Source organism: Tachysurus vachellii, chromosome 26, assembly GCF_030014155.1.
Source record: "Tachysurus vachellii isolate PV-2020 chromosome 26, HZAU_Pvac_v1, whole genome shotgun sequence".
NCBI lineage: Eukaryota > Metazoa > Chordata > Actinopteri > Siluriformes > Bagridae > Tachysurus > Tachysurus vachellii.
In genome coordinates, this window is record NC_083485.1 from 8,666,925 (window position 1) to 8,680,659 (window position 13,735).

Sequence of the window (13,735 nt, forward strand, 5' to 3'; positions counted from 1 at the left end):
AACCCTCCTTGTGAAGGCTGTCAATGATTGTATTCTGGACAGCTGCCAGATCAGCAGTCTTCCCCATGATTGTGTAGCCTAGTGAACCAAATTGAGAGACCATTTTGATGCACCTTTGCAGGTGTTTTGAGTTGATTAGCTGATTGGCATGTCACCACAAAATTCTTTACCATTTAAAAAAAATTAGACAAAATATTATTTCTCATATTTCTAGAACTATAGAATCCATAATATTTTATTTTTTATTAGTTAAAGGATTCTCTGTCAGAAAAAAGTGAGTTTTAGTGCAGTATTTGCAATAAATAATCCAATTATACATACACAAACTGCTAATTTATCGCTAAGTTACAGCTGATTTTGAATGGCAATGAACCGTAGTGGATATATTGAGATAACTGGAACCACAGTTACATATGTAATAATCATTCGAGTTTGCCTCCAATAACCATCAGTGTGCTCTGCTTGTTATCAACCGTATTTATTGTTATTCAGAATGACTGACATACAACATGTCACTGGGGACCTTGATGTAGATCTTTAATATCACACTTACTCAACACATCTTAACCCTGGTTATCATGCCACAATTATTCAGTGACCAAAATGATATACATGCCAGTACAGTTTATTAGCATGTGTTTTGCCTGATTTTAAACAACTCTATTTTTAACAATATTATAATATGACAAGATTCTTCTACTTGCTTGATTATCAATCAATATATTGCAATATGACGTAGATATACTTTGAAAATCTCAGACAGAATCTGTATCCTGTATTTTTTCCTCTTTCAACTTTCTCAGAATATCTTCAGCTGATTTTAGGGTTGAGTCATCCTGTTCATAGAAAGAAAAAAAAAAACAAATTCAATGTTGCACTGTGATGTAATACATTTTCCTCAATATAAACTATATTTAAATGACATTTATTATACTCCCACAAACAGCTTTCTAATAATAAGCAAGTATCTCCTAGCTACTTTAGAAACGAATGTATTATTTTGATAGAACATGAATGGGCCTTGAACCACTGTGAAGAGTTCATACATCAAATCACCTTCATAAAGCAGATTCTAATGTAGTTCTGGAAATCAGCCCTGTGTTCCGGGGTGCAAAATGCAGATACAGGGATAGTGCTCAAACCCTAAAATAACATACAATAGACATCCTGTTAATTTAACACTATATAACAATGGCCACTTTGAATATACAGTATGTGATTATTTTCTAAACAATATGATTTTCAAATCTCTTACCTTCTCTTTGATAAGCCATTTAACAAATCTGTAGTCATAAGGTTCATCCTTAGTGCTTGGGTCATTCAGATCAACTTCTACAGGAAAGACACAGCATTTAATACTGGGTACAGACTAGATTTGGGTTTTGATTTAATAATCAGTATCCATGGAAAGAATGTGTAGCCTATGTTTACAAATCCATACACCAATTTTTCATAACAGGGTCCTCTAATATCAATTATAGGTAGGTTTACCGTTGCTACAGTAGCTTAAAATCATGTTCAGGATGTTTTTAGACACGTGGAAAATAAACCAAGACCAAATCTCTAAACTCACTGTCATGCTAAAAACGTGAATTGGTTACAAGGTTCCACCCTATTGAGAGGTCTCCCAATCATCACATGGAGAAGCTTAGAGACGACAGGGAGGTGACCAAGAACTTAACTTTCACTTTTATGAAACTGATCATCAGAACTTATTTGATGTTGTAACCAGATAGTTTGTAGTTTCCCCAAATAAAACCTTTCAAAAATACTTCTATGCCATGAGCAAAAACAAAAAAAAAGGGCTCTTGGGTCTGACTAAAAAAAAGCATCATCAAATTTCATAGACCGTGCTTTCCCATATGAAGGGAAATATGAATAGATCAAAGGCAGAGGCAGCCTTGATGAAACCTGCCCAGACAAGTCGTACTGCATATAAAATGTTTATTTCCCCCCAAAATCCTGAATTGCCTATTCTAAGCAGTGTTGAGGGAAGCCTGGAGCCTATTCCAGAGGGAACATGCAAAACATGTGTTACAATATTGATAGTTTTCATTAAAGAGGTATTAAAGTAACATTAGTGTAAATGTAATATTTTAGTGTTTCGAATAAATGTATGAAACATTTAAATCTTTATGTTAGGCAGAATTTGTGCAGATGGTGCTGCATTTATTATTATATAGTTACTCTGCAATATGTAATTATAAGTATTGTCATTTTTATTTTATTGTACTATACTTTTATTCAGTGTTCTTTTTCACAAATTCCCTTCATGTAAGCATTTGTACCAGTTCCCTGAATTGCCTGGCATGTTTTATGATACTGTGTGTGTGTGAATACTCACTCAAGGTGGAGATGTCTGTGACGATGAAGTAGCCGCCGTCAGGTACAAAAGGTTGCAGCCCAATGCTCCTCAGGCACTCAGTTAGCCTGAGCCGTTTAGCCTGGAGCAGCATGAGTTGTTGTGTGAAGTAGCTTTCTTCTGTACCAGATGTGTCATATTCCCTTTGAAAACACACAGCAACAGCCTCCTACAGAAATAAGTATACTTTGTTTAGTTGACCAGAAAAACATAATTAAATATGTTACAGTGCACCATTTACAGTGTCAATTATGTTGACTTCATGATCATGCTATTGAGCATGATATTTTTTATGGCTTAGATTATATTCCATAGAATTCATGCTTTTTGTTTTGATTTTCAAAATCCAATTCCTTTGTAATAATTTTGGATTATGTACCTGAGTTGGAGTAGGACAATGCTGTATAGAGTTATGGTGGATTTTTTGCATGTGGTCCAAGATGTGTCTTGGTCCTATTGCCCAGCCCACCTAAAAAAAATTAACCAGGTACTTATCCTGTATTTGTATTTAAACTGTAAATGCTGTAAATGTAAATTTATCTCTATATTCACATATCTGTAAAGCTTCTTTATGAAAATATCCATGAAAAGTTCATTTAATTCAATTCAATTCAATAACTTTGAATGAGCTCTCAGTGTCTCAGTGTCCCAATGGCCCTTTCACAAAGTTTATAAATGTATTAACAATTTCTAAAATTTCCATTTCCATTAATCATTGGTTCACCCCTGATTTTCAGATTTTGAGTTGATCCAAGATGATTTAGAAAAGCATACATCCCCCTATATAAAGACCCTCCACTGCATTTAAGAGCAAAAACAAGCCTTCAGGTAAAAAGGACTGCTATGCATTTAGCATCAAACTAAAAAAAGATAAGGTTGCTTTTGCTACTAAAGGGTCTTAATTCTTGTTTTAAGGCAATATCTTACTTTTTCTGTTTTTAGTATAATTTCAACACATTGTCAAAAAGTAAGTTTATGATTTTTCATAATGTAAAAAAATCTGAATACTTTCTAAAAACACGGTATGTGATCCAACAAAAAGCAAACTGTGATATAGTAAAATAATGAAAGTTGATTACACCATATGACCGCATTACCTTCCATCCAGTGACACAAAAGCTCTTGCCTGCAGTCCCAATGGTAACAGTGCGCTCCCACATGCCAGGAAAAGTCGCTGTAAAAGGATCTTTATTATTACATGATATATCACATGATATATCACACACACAATATATTTTTAATTATATCAAGGTTTTTTCTTACCTATTTTAATATGTTGTGCTCCATCATATGTAAGACATTCATATACCTCATCACTGATACAAATAACATCGTGCTTTATACACAGGTCAGCTATCATCTGTAACTCTTCCCTCTGAAATACCTACAAAAGAAATGTCTAGTTTGCAAACAATATTTGCACATCAGATTATTATCCGGAGGAAAATGGAGGGAACTCACCTTGCCCAGTGGATTACTGGGATTGTTAATGATAATAACTTTTGTGTGGGAGTTAAATTTACTGGTCAGCTCCTCACAACTGAACTCCCAATCAGCACTGGACAGAGTTGGACCGGTGACTTTTCGCTGTAGGATAAACACAAGCACCCCAGCTTTTTTATGTGTTATAAATTATGCAATGAATTTATATATGTACAATTCAACCAAAAAAACATTCAGTACAGTTTTTCAAAATGAACACTCACAGGTTTGAGGGGCACATGGACAGGTTTTCCTCCTGCCATTACCGTCATGGACTCATAGCAATGATAGGCAGGTTCTAAAATGATCACCTGGACCGATACGCATGAGAAAGGTAGAGAAGGATAACACAATTATGAACATTCCAATAAAAATCTAGTGGAAAGTCTATATATATATATATATATATATATATATATATATATATATATATATATATATATATATATATATATATAGATAGATAGATAGATAGATAGATAGATAGATAGATAGATAGATAGAGAAATGGAATGTTCAGGAGACCAGAAAAACGTATGCCCATATAAAGCACACTTGTACTTCTACTCCAATTTACCATAAAATCAGCATTACATGAACAAGTATTTAGTACAAACACTTTCTATTATTTACCGGAGTTTAGCTGTGATAAATATTACTTTAGGGGACTTACTTCATCGTCCTCATAGACCAGAGCTTGAACTGCACAAAAAATAGCCTGATAGGCTCCCATGGTAACCAGGATGTCCTCCATGGGATGGATGTCTCGGCCCAAAATCCTCCCAAAGAATTTGGCAAGGATTTTGACAAGAGGTAGATGCCCCTGTAGGTCACATTACACCTTTTCTTAATAAACCGAATTTAGATGCTTCACTGATTAAGTTAAAAATCATTTGTATGAAGAAATGTACTTTTTAGGATGAGTTGCTAAGAAAATACCTACATATCAACTTTAGGAAAGGGGAAAAGAATGTTAGTGGTAAGAATGTATGGAAAAAGAATAGCTCTCTTACATGACCACGTGTGTACTGGTGCATATGAGAGCCTCCATTGATAGCATTAAAGAGAGCCTCCTGAACAAAGCTGGGAAGAGGAAAGTCTGGAAAACCTTCTCCCAGGTTCACAGCCTTGTACTCAGCAGTTAGTTGCAAAAGTTCTAACCTTGCAGTAAACAAAATGGTGAAAATCAAAATTTGTATCATGTTGGCATGCTCCTGTGTATATTCATATAAACCAGGCAGTAAATAAATACCTTTTCTTATATGGCAAAATGTTTCTTTTGAATATTTTTATATGACTCTGTTTAGGTGGTAACATACAAATGAGTCTACAAATTGCGAGTGCATATGAAAAGTGGGAGAGGTTTTAGAGAAATCAAAGTCAGTTTGCATGTGAACATGTTTGAAGTAAGAGCACAGAAAATCTGCAAAACAGCTAAAGGTATCATGACTAGAAGGTGAAGGTGTCTATTGCCAAAAAAAAAAAATAAAGCTCCAGGGCCTCTCCTAATAAAATGAAAGCATATTTACTTTTGTGCATTTTAATTATCTTGGGATACTTCAAACATTCCTGTACTAGAAAAGGTGAGTAATATTACCATATATGTTTGTCTATTCCCTCACTCCTGAGTGTGCGGCGTTTGCAGGACATGGTGAAGCCTAAAGAAAAACAATTATTTAAATAAAAAAAACAACATTATAATCACACAGCACACATCATATTTTACAATTTTGCTTTTATTTGTATGGATAAATATGCATTTTATCCATACAATATGACATACATTTGTGTGCTACAAAATTACTGCAACCAAAGCTTGATCCTTTTTAACATTAGACAAACAACGACAGAAGCAAACAAGCAAATAAATAAATAGAAAATTTAATAGTATAAACACATATTTGCTTACCAAAATAGCTGAATAGTTGAATAGCTCAGTCAAAAGTGACCTGATAAATTATAACAAACCTAATAAGTAATATTTTGTTGGTATCCTCCTTGGTATCTACTCCGCCTTGTTCTGCCACTTCATGGGAATTACTGAATGTTTTTCAACCTGAAGTTGGATTTGCTACCACTCCTCTAGACTTTCCAGTATTTAAATTATATGTTCAAGAAAAGGGTTGCCCTTGAATTTGCATGAATAAGACAATTTCTACTTTTGGTTAAAAGCTTATCATTTGTTATTTGTTAACATGAAAACGATTGAAATACTGTAGAGATAATGGATAAAGCGTATATTGAGCATACAGTATACAAGATCTGTTTATGGTGATCACAGGGTTACCTGCTACTGCATCAGAGATCTCTGATTGAGCTCCCAGGGAATTGGAGCAACCCAACAGATGTGTTTATTGATGGGTGGCAGTGAACGCTAATGTACTGTAATGTAGAAGAACTGCTAAAGAACTTCAATGAGGAAAGTAGTGGAGTGACACTCAACACAGAGGCTTCGAAGCATCAAGGGGGCATCAAGGCAGGATACACCCTGGACGGAGTGCCAACCCATCGCAGGGCACACACACTCTCATTCACTCACGCAATCACACACTACGGACAATTTTCCAGAGATGCCAATCAACCTACCATGCATGTCTTTGAACCAGGGGTGGAAACCGGAGTACCTGGAGGAAACCCCTGAGGCACGTGGAGAACATGCAAACTCCACACACACAAGGCGGAGGCAGGAATCGAAGCCCCAACCCTGGAGGTGTGAGGCGAACGTGCTAACCACTAAGCCACCGTGCCCCCTCACACACTCAAACTATTTAATCAAATTATTAGCATAGATCCAGCCAAGAAAGCTTCCCCCTCAGTCCTGTATGTCATCACAGTCCTGTTCTAAACGGCATGAAATAAGTAAATAAAAATGTCATAGTCCCCTGCACTGTTGAACAAGTCATGCTTATTAATAAAAATATTTCATTCCAAACTTAAGATGACATTAACTCCTCAGTTCTCCCGATATTTAAATTCATTCATAGACTCATTTATTCATTCATTGAGTAAGTACATCAACATTGACACATAACACATTTTTATTGGCTGCATTTATTGGGATCTCTACATGTGCTTCTTCCTTCTTGTGACACACAACTGTGTTCAAAGATTATACAGAATGTGTTCCCTAGTCAAAGTTAGCCACACCTTATATTTACCATCTTTATCATGCAGAAATACTTTTTTAAAGCCAACAAGCAATTGATTATGAAAGATAAATGGCTTCATGTTCACTACTTATACTTTCTATGTTGTGCCAAAGGTATTGTTGTGCATTATACGACAATTAGTCTATTTCCTGTCTAATAGCTAACTACAAAGTCCTGTTTAATTTTCATGAAAATAAATTAATAAATAAATCCACATATGCACAGCAATATCAGGATTAAATCTTAAATGCCTCTCTATAATTACATGTAAAGGAAAGGACATGCCAATATGCACTCACAACTGTGGATAACCCTTCATGTACGAGCACAAACTAAGGTGTTGCACAAAATGGGACAGACACCAATAGATGGCAATATAGATAGATTTATGTGTCACAAAATGGGACAGACACCAATAGATGGCAATATAGATAGATGTATGTGTCACAAAATGGGACAGACACCAATAGATGGCAATATAGATAGATTTATTTTACAATGCAAAGGGAATACACTAACTTAGAACCACATAGCAAAGTAGCAAGAAACACACACTAATGGCAAGGCTATGGAGCAAAAACATACGCATTAAGCTTTGGAAGCTAATGCAACATTTAAAACATGGCATTCATTAAATAAAGAAACTTAGTTTGACTGCTGAACTGTTTTGAACACAAAATGATGAGCATAATCAAGCAGGAACATGTGACAAAGAACAGAAGTAGACTTAAATAAAACTTTACATAAAAGTCACAAAAATAATGCTCTACAAGATTTAGATAAATGCATCGATAATAATAGAGCTAGGTAGAGCTAGGTATAATTACATAAAAAAAAAAACAGATGATCTTTGAAAGTTGCTCATAATAATTAAAATGTATGATAGTAACACCAGCTAGAATTGTTGAGGGACTTTTCTGGGCACATGTCCTGAGGTTTACTTGTTAGCAACTTAGCTGGGTTTTGACAAGCTTACTGACATACAACAAAATGTATCTACAGACAAAATAAATGCAAAAAAATAATTGGTTTAATTAATACACAGTTATAATAAAGCAAGATTCTTCCATACTTCCATACATCTGACTTGCAAAGCTCGTTTTGGACAGAATCATATTCCATTTATTTCTGCTATCCACTGTCTCAGAATATCTTCAGCTGCTTTGAGGGTAGAGTCATCCTTTTATAAAAAAATATATATATATATAAATATATATGTATGAATATTTACTTTTCTCTGCATTGTTCTTATTATCAATTGTACAATATATGGCCTAAATATATAGAAACCTGACCATCAGACCCATATTCAATTCAATTTCAAATTTAAAGTTTAAAGAATAAAATTAAGTTAATATTTATATCTAACAATTTTCCATAATGAGAAAGCCGGAGGTGACGGTGGCAAGGAAAAACTCCGTAAGACGATATGAGGAAGAAACCCTGAGATGAACCAATTTCAGAAGGGAACCTCATCCTCATTTGGGTGACACTGTTAGGTAAATAATGTCAATAATATCATATGAGCATGGTGAACCAAACAAAACCTTCCACTGGATTTTGGAGTGTGGCTGTGAGTATTTCACCTCATCCAGGATCAAGAGTATTAGTGAGAGCAAACAAGGAGGCCTGGGGTGTAGGTGGCATTACAAATCATCCCAAAGGTGGTCAGTAGTGGTTGAGTTCAGGACACTGTGCAGGCAACTCATTATCTTTCACATCAGGGATATCGTCATGCTGAACCCCATAGTTCCGCTGAGGGAAATTAAATTGCTATATACGTTCTAGCCAATATTAGGCTTCTAACATTCTTGTATAGGTGTGATGGGAAGGTGTCCACATACCTTTGGATATATTGTGTATCTTAAGAAACAAATTACCTTTACAAAGCAGAATCGGATGTAGTTCTGAAACTGTGGTCTGCTTTCTTGGCTGTAAAATGCAGATACAGGGATAGTACCCAAACGCTGAAAGAACATACAAACACATCCTGTTCATTTTCATTAAATAACAGGTGTCACTTGGAAATGGTTAACAGCTTGTGATTTATAGCTACCTTCTCTTTAATAAGCCACTTGACAAATCTGTAGTCATAGGGTTCATCCTTGGAATTCGGGTCATTCATGTCAACCTCTACAGGAGAAAGACATCAGATTTAATACTGGAAAAGTGTCTTAACAGTCTGTCTGTATACTGTTTACTGCATTTACTGCTAGGCACGTTATTGTAGTTATTGCAGCTGTCATTAGCTTGATGACAACCACTAGAAAGATTTTGTGCAGTTTTTGAATATAAATCATTTTGATAAATCATTTTTGATTGGTTCATTTTGAATTGTCAAATTCAGTGTATATGTGCTGCGATTTTTGTAGGGAAATGCAGATACATGAGATTTCTACACTATCTAGTTTATAGTGATCACACTATCAGTGAGTAATTAAATAAGAAGAGTGGCTAGTTGAATTGGTTCTTAACACTTGTTTGATTATTAGCCCTTAAGGAAGTTCTTGGTGCTGAGCCCCTGTATTGTCTTATATGTACATCTTATCATCCTGTAGGCTTAATTTTACACTCCACATATATATATGTATATATATATATATAAATATGAGGACTTACTCAGGGAGGAAATGTCTGTGATCATGAAGTAGCCACCCTCAGGCAGGATGGGTTGTAGTCCGACACTCCTCAGACACTCAACTAACCTGAGCCTTTTGGACTGCAGCTGTGCAGGTAGTTGTTTGAAATAGCTTTCCTCTGTGCCAAACAGTTCATATTCCCTTTCGAAAGCCATAGCAACAGCCTCCTACGAACACAGCTAGTATGTACATTTGTCCAAAAAAACCTCACCATCCACTTTATTAGGAACACCTTTACACCTGTACATTCACGCAGTTATATAAGCGGCCAGTCATAAGGCAGCAACACAATGAAAAAAAAAACATTTAAACACAGGTAGCTTCAGTTAATGTTCACATAAACCATTAGAATGAAGAATATATTTGAATCGTGTGGGAAAAAAAGATGGGTGGAAATGTCTTGATAAGAGAAGGCAGATCAAAATGGCCAGGTACTAGGAAGGATACAGAAACTCAAATACCAATTCTTTACAATCATAGTAGCAGAAAAGCATTTTAGCATACCACAGCTACAATAGCTAAACACCACAACTGGTTCCACTCCTTTCAGGGAAGAGCAGGAATCTCAGGCCATCATGGACACAGACTCACCAGGAAGGGCTTTTTAAGATTGTGGGAGGAAATTAGAAAAAAAAATCACCTTGTCTTTTTCCAGTTTTTAACTGCCCAAATATACTGAGCCCATGCCACTGTCTCAGATACTTGTTATTGGCTGAAAAGAGTGGAACCCGAATTCACATCAATGTTTGTGCAAGTCTGAGATACTTTTCTATTTACCTACAGACTACTATAGGCTTCCTGTCAAATCAGACCAGTCTGGTCATCCTCCTCTAATCTCTTTCATCATCAAGGTGTCTCAGACCCTCAACTCATGATTCTTTTTGTTTTTCACACCATCCTGTGTAAACCTTTAGGACTCTACAGTATGTGATATTCTCTGGAGATTATCACCTTATCATGTTTGATGTGACCATTACCTGAAGCCTTGGATCTGTACCTGTATGATATTATGCACTGTGCTGCTGCCATTTGATTGGCTGATTAGATCAATTAGAATGTGCAGGTGTTCCTAATAAAGTGGATGGCAAAAGGAAAATGCTCTTAGTTGTCTTTTTACCTGATTAAGAGTGGGACAGTGATATAAGGAGTTCTGATGGACAGTTTGCAGATGTTTCAGTAGATGTCCCGGCCCTATAGCCCAGCCCACCTAAAGCAAACGTAGGAATCAGGAAATGCATTCACAAACAAGGATGAAACATAGGATGAAACATAGAGAACACAATAATTCTGGATTGTGTTTATAAACAACTACAGGAAAAAAGCAGTCTTCTAGACAAATCCATTAAAATAAATAAGACCAGAGGTATACAAAACCAATGGCATTTAGGAAACATAGCCTCATGAAGTGATATATAAATATTACCTTCCATCCTGTAGCACTGAAGCTCTTGCCTGCACTGCTAACAGTGATCGTACGCTCCCACATGCCTGGAAGACTGGCTACAATTGAAACACAGTTAAATAGAAACAAGTACAAATAAATTATCTGACAAAATCTTTCTGTAACCCTTATTACTTATCCTTGATAGAATAATCACTTATATGCCTTATACTGTACATTATCATGTTTATATTCTAAATGTTGTAGATTAATATGAATGTCTCAGCAGTCACAGGAATTGTGATTCTTACCTATTTTAAAAAACATTAAAAACATCATTTTGATGTTTTGTGCATGCTGAGAGGCTTTTCTGCTACTATCAGCTCTAATCTCAAAAAATTATTACGTCTTTAAATCCAGAGGAAACTTGTGTTCTTACCTATTTTAATATGTCGTGCTCCATCATATGTAAGCCACTCATACACCTCGTCACTGAAGCAAATAACATCGTGCTTTATACACAGGTCAGCTATCATCTGTAACTCTTCCCTCTGAAAGACCTAATAATTGATGAAATTATTCATTATCAGATTTCTTTTAATATATTTGCCTAAGCTATTAAACTCTGAAAGCAAATGGGCAGAACTCACCTTGCCTAAGGGATTATTGGGATTGTTGATGACGATAGCCTTTGTACGAGAGTTAAATTTACTTGCTAGCTCTTCAGGACATAACACCCAATCAGCACTAGACAAAGCCGGACCGGTGACCTTTTGCTGCAGGATATGAATAAACACCCCGTTTTTTTTGTGTGGAATCATTTCTGATAAATAAATAAACGCACATTATAACTAGAGCACTTGAGCTTTTGAAAGTTAAAACTCACAGTCTTCAGGGTAATGAAGACAGGTTTTCCACCTGCCATTAATGTCATGGCTTCATAGCAGTCAAAGAAAGGCTCCACAATGATCACCTGTACCACAGAACAAGCACAAGAGAGGATGGCACATATGGATCTCACTGATAATGATCAAACCTCATCACTTTCAATATAAAATCAGTGGCATTTAGAAGTGACAAATATTTAGCCCAAACCATAATAAATATCACACACAAACTTACTTCATCACCCTCATCAACCAGACCCTGAAAGGCACAGAAAAGGTTCCCATAGGCTCCCACAGAAACCAGTATCTCCTTCATGGGGTCTATTTCACGGGCTAAAATCCTCCCAAAGAATTTGGCAAGGATCTTGACAAGAGGTGGATGGCCCTGTAAATCAGAATGCATTTTTACTCAATATAACAGGATTCCCTATGAATAATACAATGATAATAATGTAATAATAATGTAATGATAATAATAATAATTAATAATAATGCGTCTGAAGTATTAATGTGCATTTCTTTGTACATTTGTTGTTAGTAAACCTTTTTTAGATTATTGTTTTATATTATTTAACAAAAGCTAAAAGCAAGATTAAAAATGCAAACGAACAAAAAAAAAGAAAATGTAAAAATTACTTACAAAGGCACGTGTGTACTGGTGTATGGAGGCTCCTCCATTGATGGCCTTGCAGAGAGACTCCAAGAGAAAGCTGGGAGGAGAAAAATCAGGGAATCCTTGTCCCAGGTTCACTACCTTATATTCAGCAGCTAGCTTTGCAAATTCCAGCCTTAGCAGATAAACACAAATAATCACAATAGGTAAATTGTAAAATCAAGATGTACTGGTATGAAAAATGTTTATCAGTAATTAATTTCACTATGACCAGGACTGTAATGAACCTGCATGGAAATGATGTACATGTACTCCTCAACATACTGGAAGGAAGATGCTTATTGTGTAGGCCAAAAAATTCTTATCATTATAAAGTTAAGCATAAACACTAGAAACCAGAAGTCATGGCCTAATGGTTAGAGAGTCTGACTCCTAACCCTAAGGTTGTGGGTTCGAGTCTCAGGCCGGCCACGACTGAGGTGCCCTTGAGCAAGGCACCGAACCCCCCAACTGCTCCCCGGGCGCCGCAGCATAAATGGCTGCCCAGTGCTCCGGGTGTGTGTTCACGGTGTGTGTTCTCTGCTGTGTGTGTGCACTTTGGATGGGTTAAACGCAGAGAACAAATTCTGAGTATGGGTCACCAAACGTAGCCGTATGTCACGTCACAAATGCCTTATATGTAATACTGCATAATCCAAGTAACTGCATAATTGTGTGCTCCACAAATTAAACATAGTACAATACTATGTGATTTTTAAGGTAATCCAAATGTCCACATGTTCAAATGTATGAAAAAGAAGAAATAAAGAAAAAAAAAGATTTGCAAGCATGTAGAATAAACATATGTGTGCAACTGGAGCAAAACCCCATGGCAAAGGAATTAGTGATACATATAACAGGTCTGTTATAGGTAAACCAAAGTCAGGCTCTTCAGACAAAAACAAAAGTGCACTTTGGTCATCTTGGGCATCTAAACCAAATCTAAAAAAAAAAAAATAAGTAAATATTTACCACACATTCTTGTCCAATTTTTCAAGCCTCCGTGCATGCAAATGCTGGGACATGATTGTCTGGAGGGGGGAAAAACAAAGTTATAGGAGCATTTACACAACAAATGTATTTATGAAAATCCTGTAAGTTCAGAAAATGTTTACATATGGCACATTTATATACAGATTACATATGGCACATTTATATACAATGTCAAGTTTAAATTGCTTGT

The 13,735-nt window shown here is 35.8% G+C and overlaps 2 protein-coding genes across 8 annotated transcripts in view; both read right to left on the reverse strand.

Annotated features, from left to right (window-relative positions):
- Window positions 1-440: 440 nt before the first annotated feature.
- LOC132840955 (kynurenine--oxoglutarate transaminase 1-like) lies at window positions 441-5,833 on the reverse strand. The gene is made up of 13 exons (XM_060863064.1): window positions 5,754-5,833; window positions 5,442-5,502; window positions 4,858-5,005; window positions 4,518-4,667; window positions 4,069-4,155; window positions 3,824-3,949; window positions 3,626-3,746; window positions 3,460-3,536; window positions 2,742-2,831; window positions 2,345-2,531; window positions 1,256-1,332; window positions 1,057-1,143; window positions 441-836 (listed from the first exon to the last, which is right to left on the reverse strand). Exons 2-13 carry the CDS (start codon window positions 5,492-5,494, stop codon window positions 756-758), a joined length of 1,284 nt encoding a protein of 427 aa, XP_060719047.1. The 5' UTR covers window positions 5,495-5,502; window positions 5,754-5,833; the 3' UTR covers window positions 441-755.
- A 1,631-nt stretch (window positions 5,834-7,464) lies between these two features.
- The window catches only part of LOC132840968 (kynurenine--oxoglutarate transaminase 1-like), a 10,401-nt gene continuing 4,130 nt past the window's right edge, over window positions 7,465-13,735 (reverse strand). For 6 of the 7 annotated variants that reach the window (XM_060863087.1, XM_060863090.1, XM_060863091.1 and 3 more), the window contains 12 exons: window positions 13,525-13,583; window positions 12,541-12,688; window positions 12,136-12,285; window positions 11,900-11,986; window positions 11,664-11,789; window positions 11,453-11,573; window positions 11,056-11,132; window positions 10,750-10,839; window positions 9,613-9,799; window positions 9,050-9,126; window positions 8,874-8,960; window positions 7,465-8,173 (listed from right to left, as the gene is read on the reverse strand). In XM_060863087.1, the coding sequence (XP_060719070.1) occupies window positions 8,105-8,173; window positions 8,874-8,960; window positions 9,050-9,126; window positions 9,613-9,799; window positions 10,750-10,839; window positions 11,056-11,132; window positions 11,453-11,573; window positions 11,664-11,789; window positions 11,900-11,986; window positions 12,136-12,285; window positions 12,541-12,688; window positions 13,525-13,583 (1,278 nt within the window). In that variant the 3' untranslated portion in view covers window positions 7,465-8,104. Of the gene's footprint in view, window positions 8,174-8,263; window positions 8,486-8,873; window positions 8,961-9,049; window positions 9,127-9,612; window positions 9,800-10,749; window positions 10,840-11,055; window positions 11,133-11,452; window positions 11,574-11,663; window positions 11,790-11,899; window positions 11,987-12,135; window positions 12,286-12,540; window positions 12,689-13,524; window positions 13,584-13,735 lie in introns of those variants that run through there. The other variant, XM_060863088.1, reaches the window with a different exon arrangement.

Bases quoted from the DNA above. Each gene is read 5' to 3' on its own strand.
- LOC132840955 (XM_060863064.1), bottom strand. From the start codon at position 5,494: ATGTCCTGCAAACGCCGCACACTCAGGAGTGAGGGAATAGACAAACAT. The intron at 4,156-4,517 runs GTAAGTCCCCTA...GTATCGGTCCAG, and splicing joins TGGTCTATGAGGACGATGAA to GTGATCATTTTAGAACCTGC. The intron at 3,747-3,823 runs GTGAGTTCCCTC...TTTCTTTTGTAG, and splicing joins CCAGTAATCCACTGGGCAAG to GTATTTCAGAGGGAAGAGTT.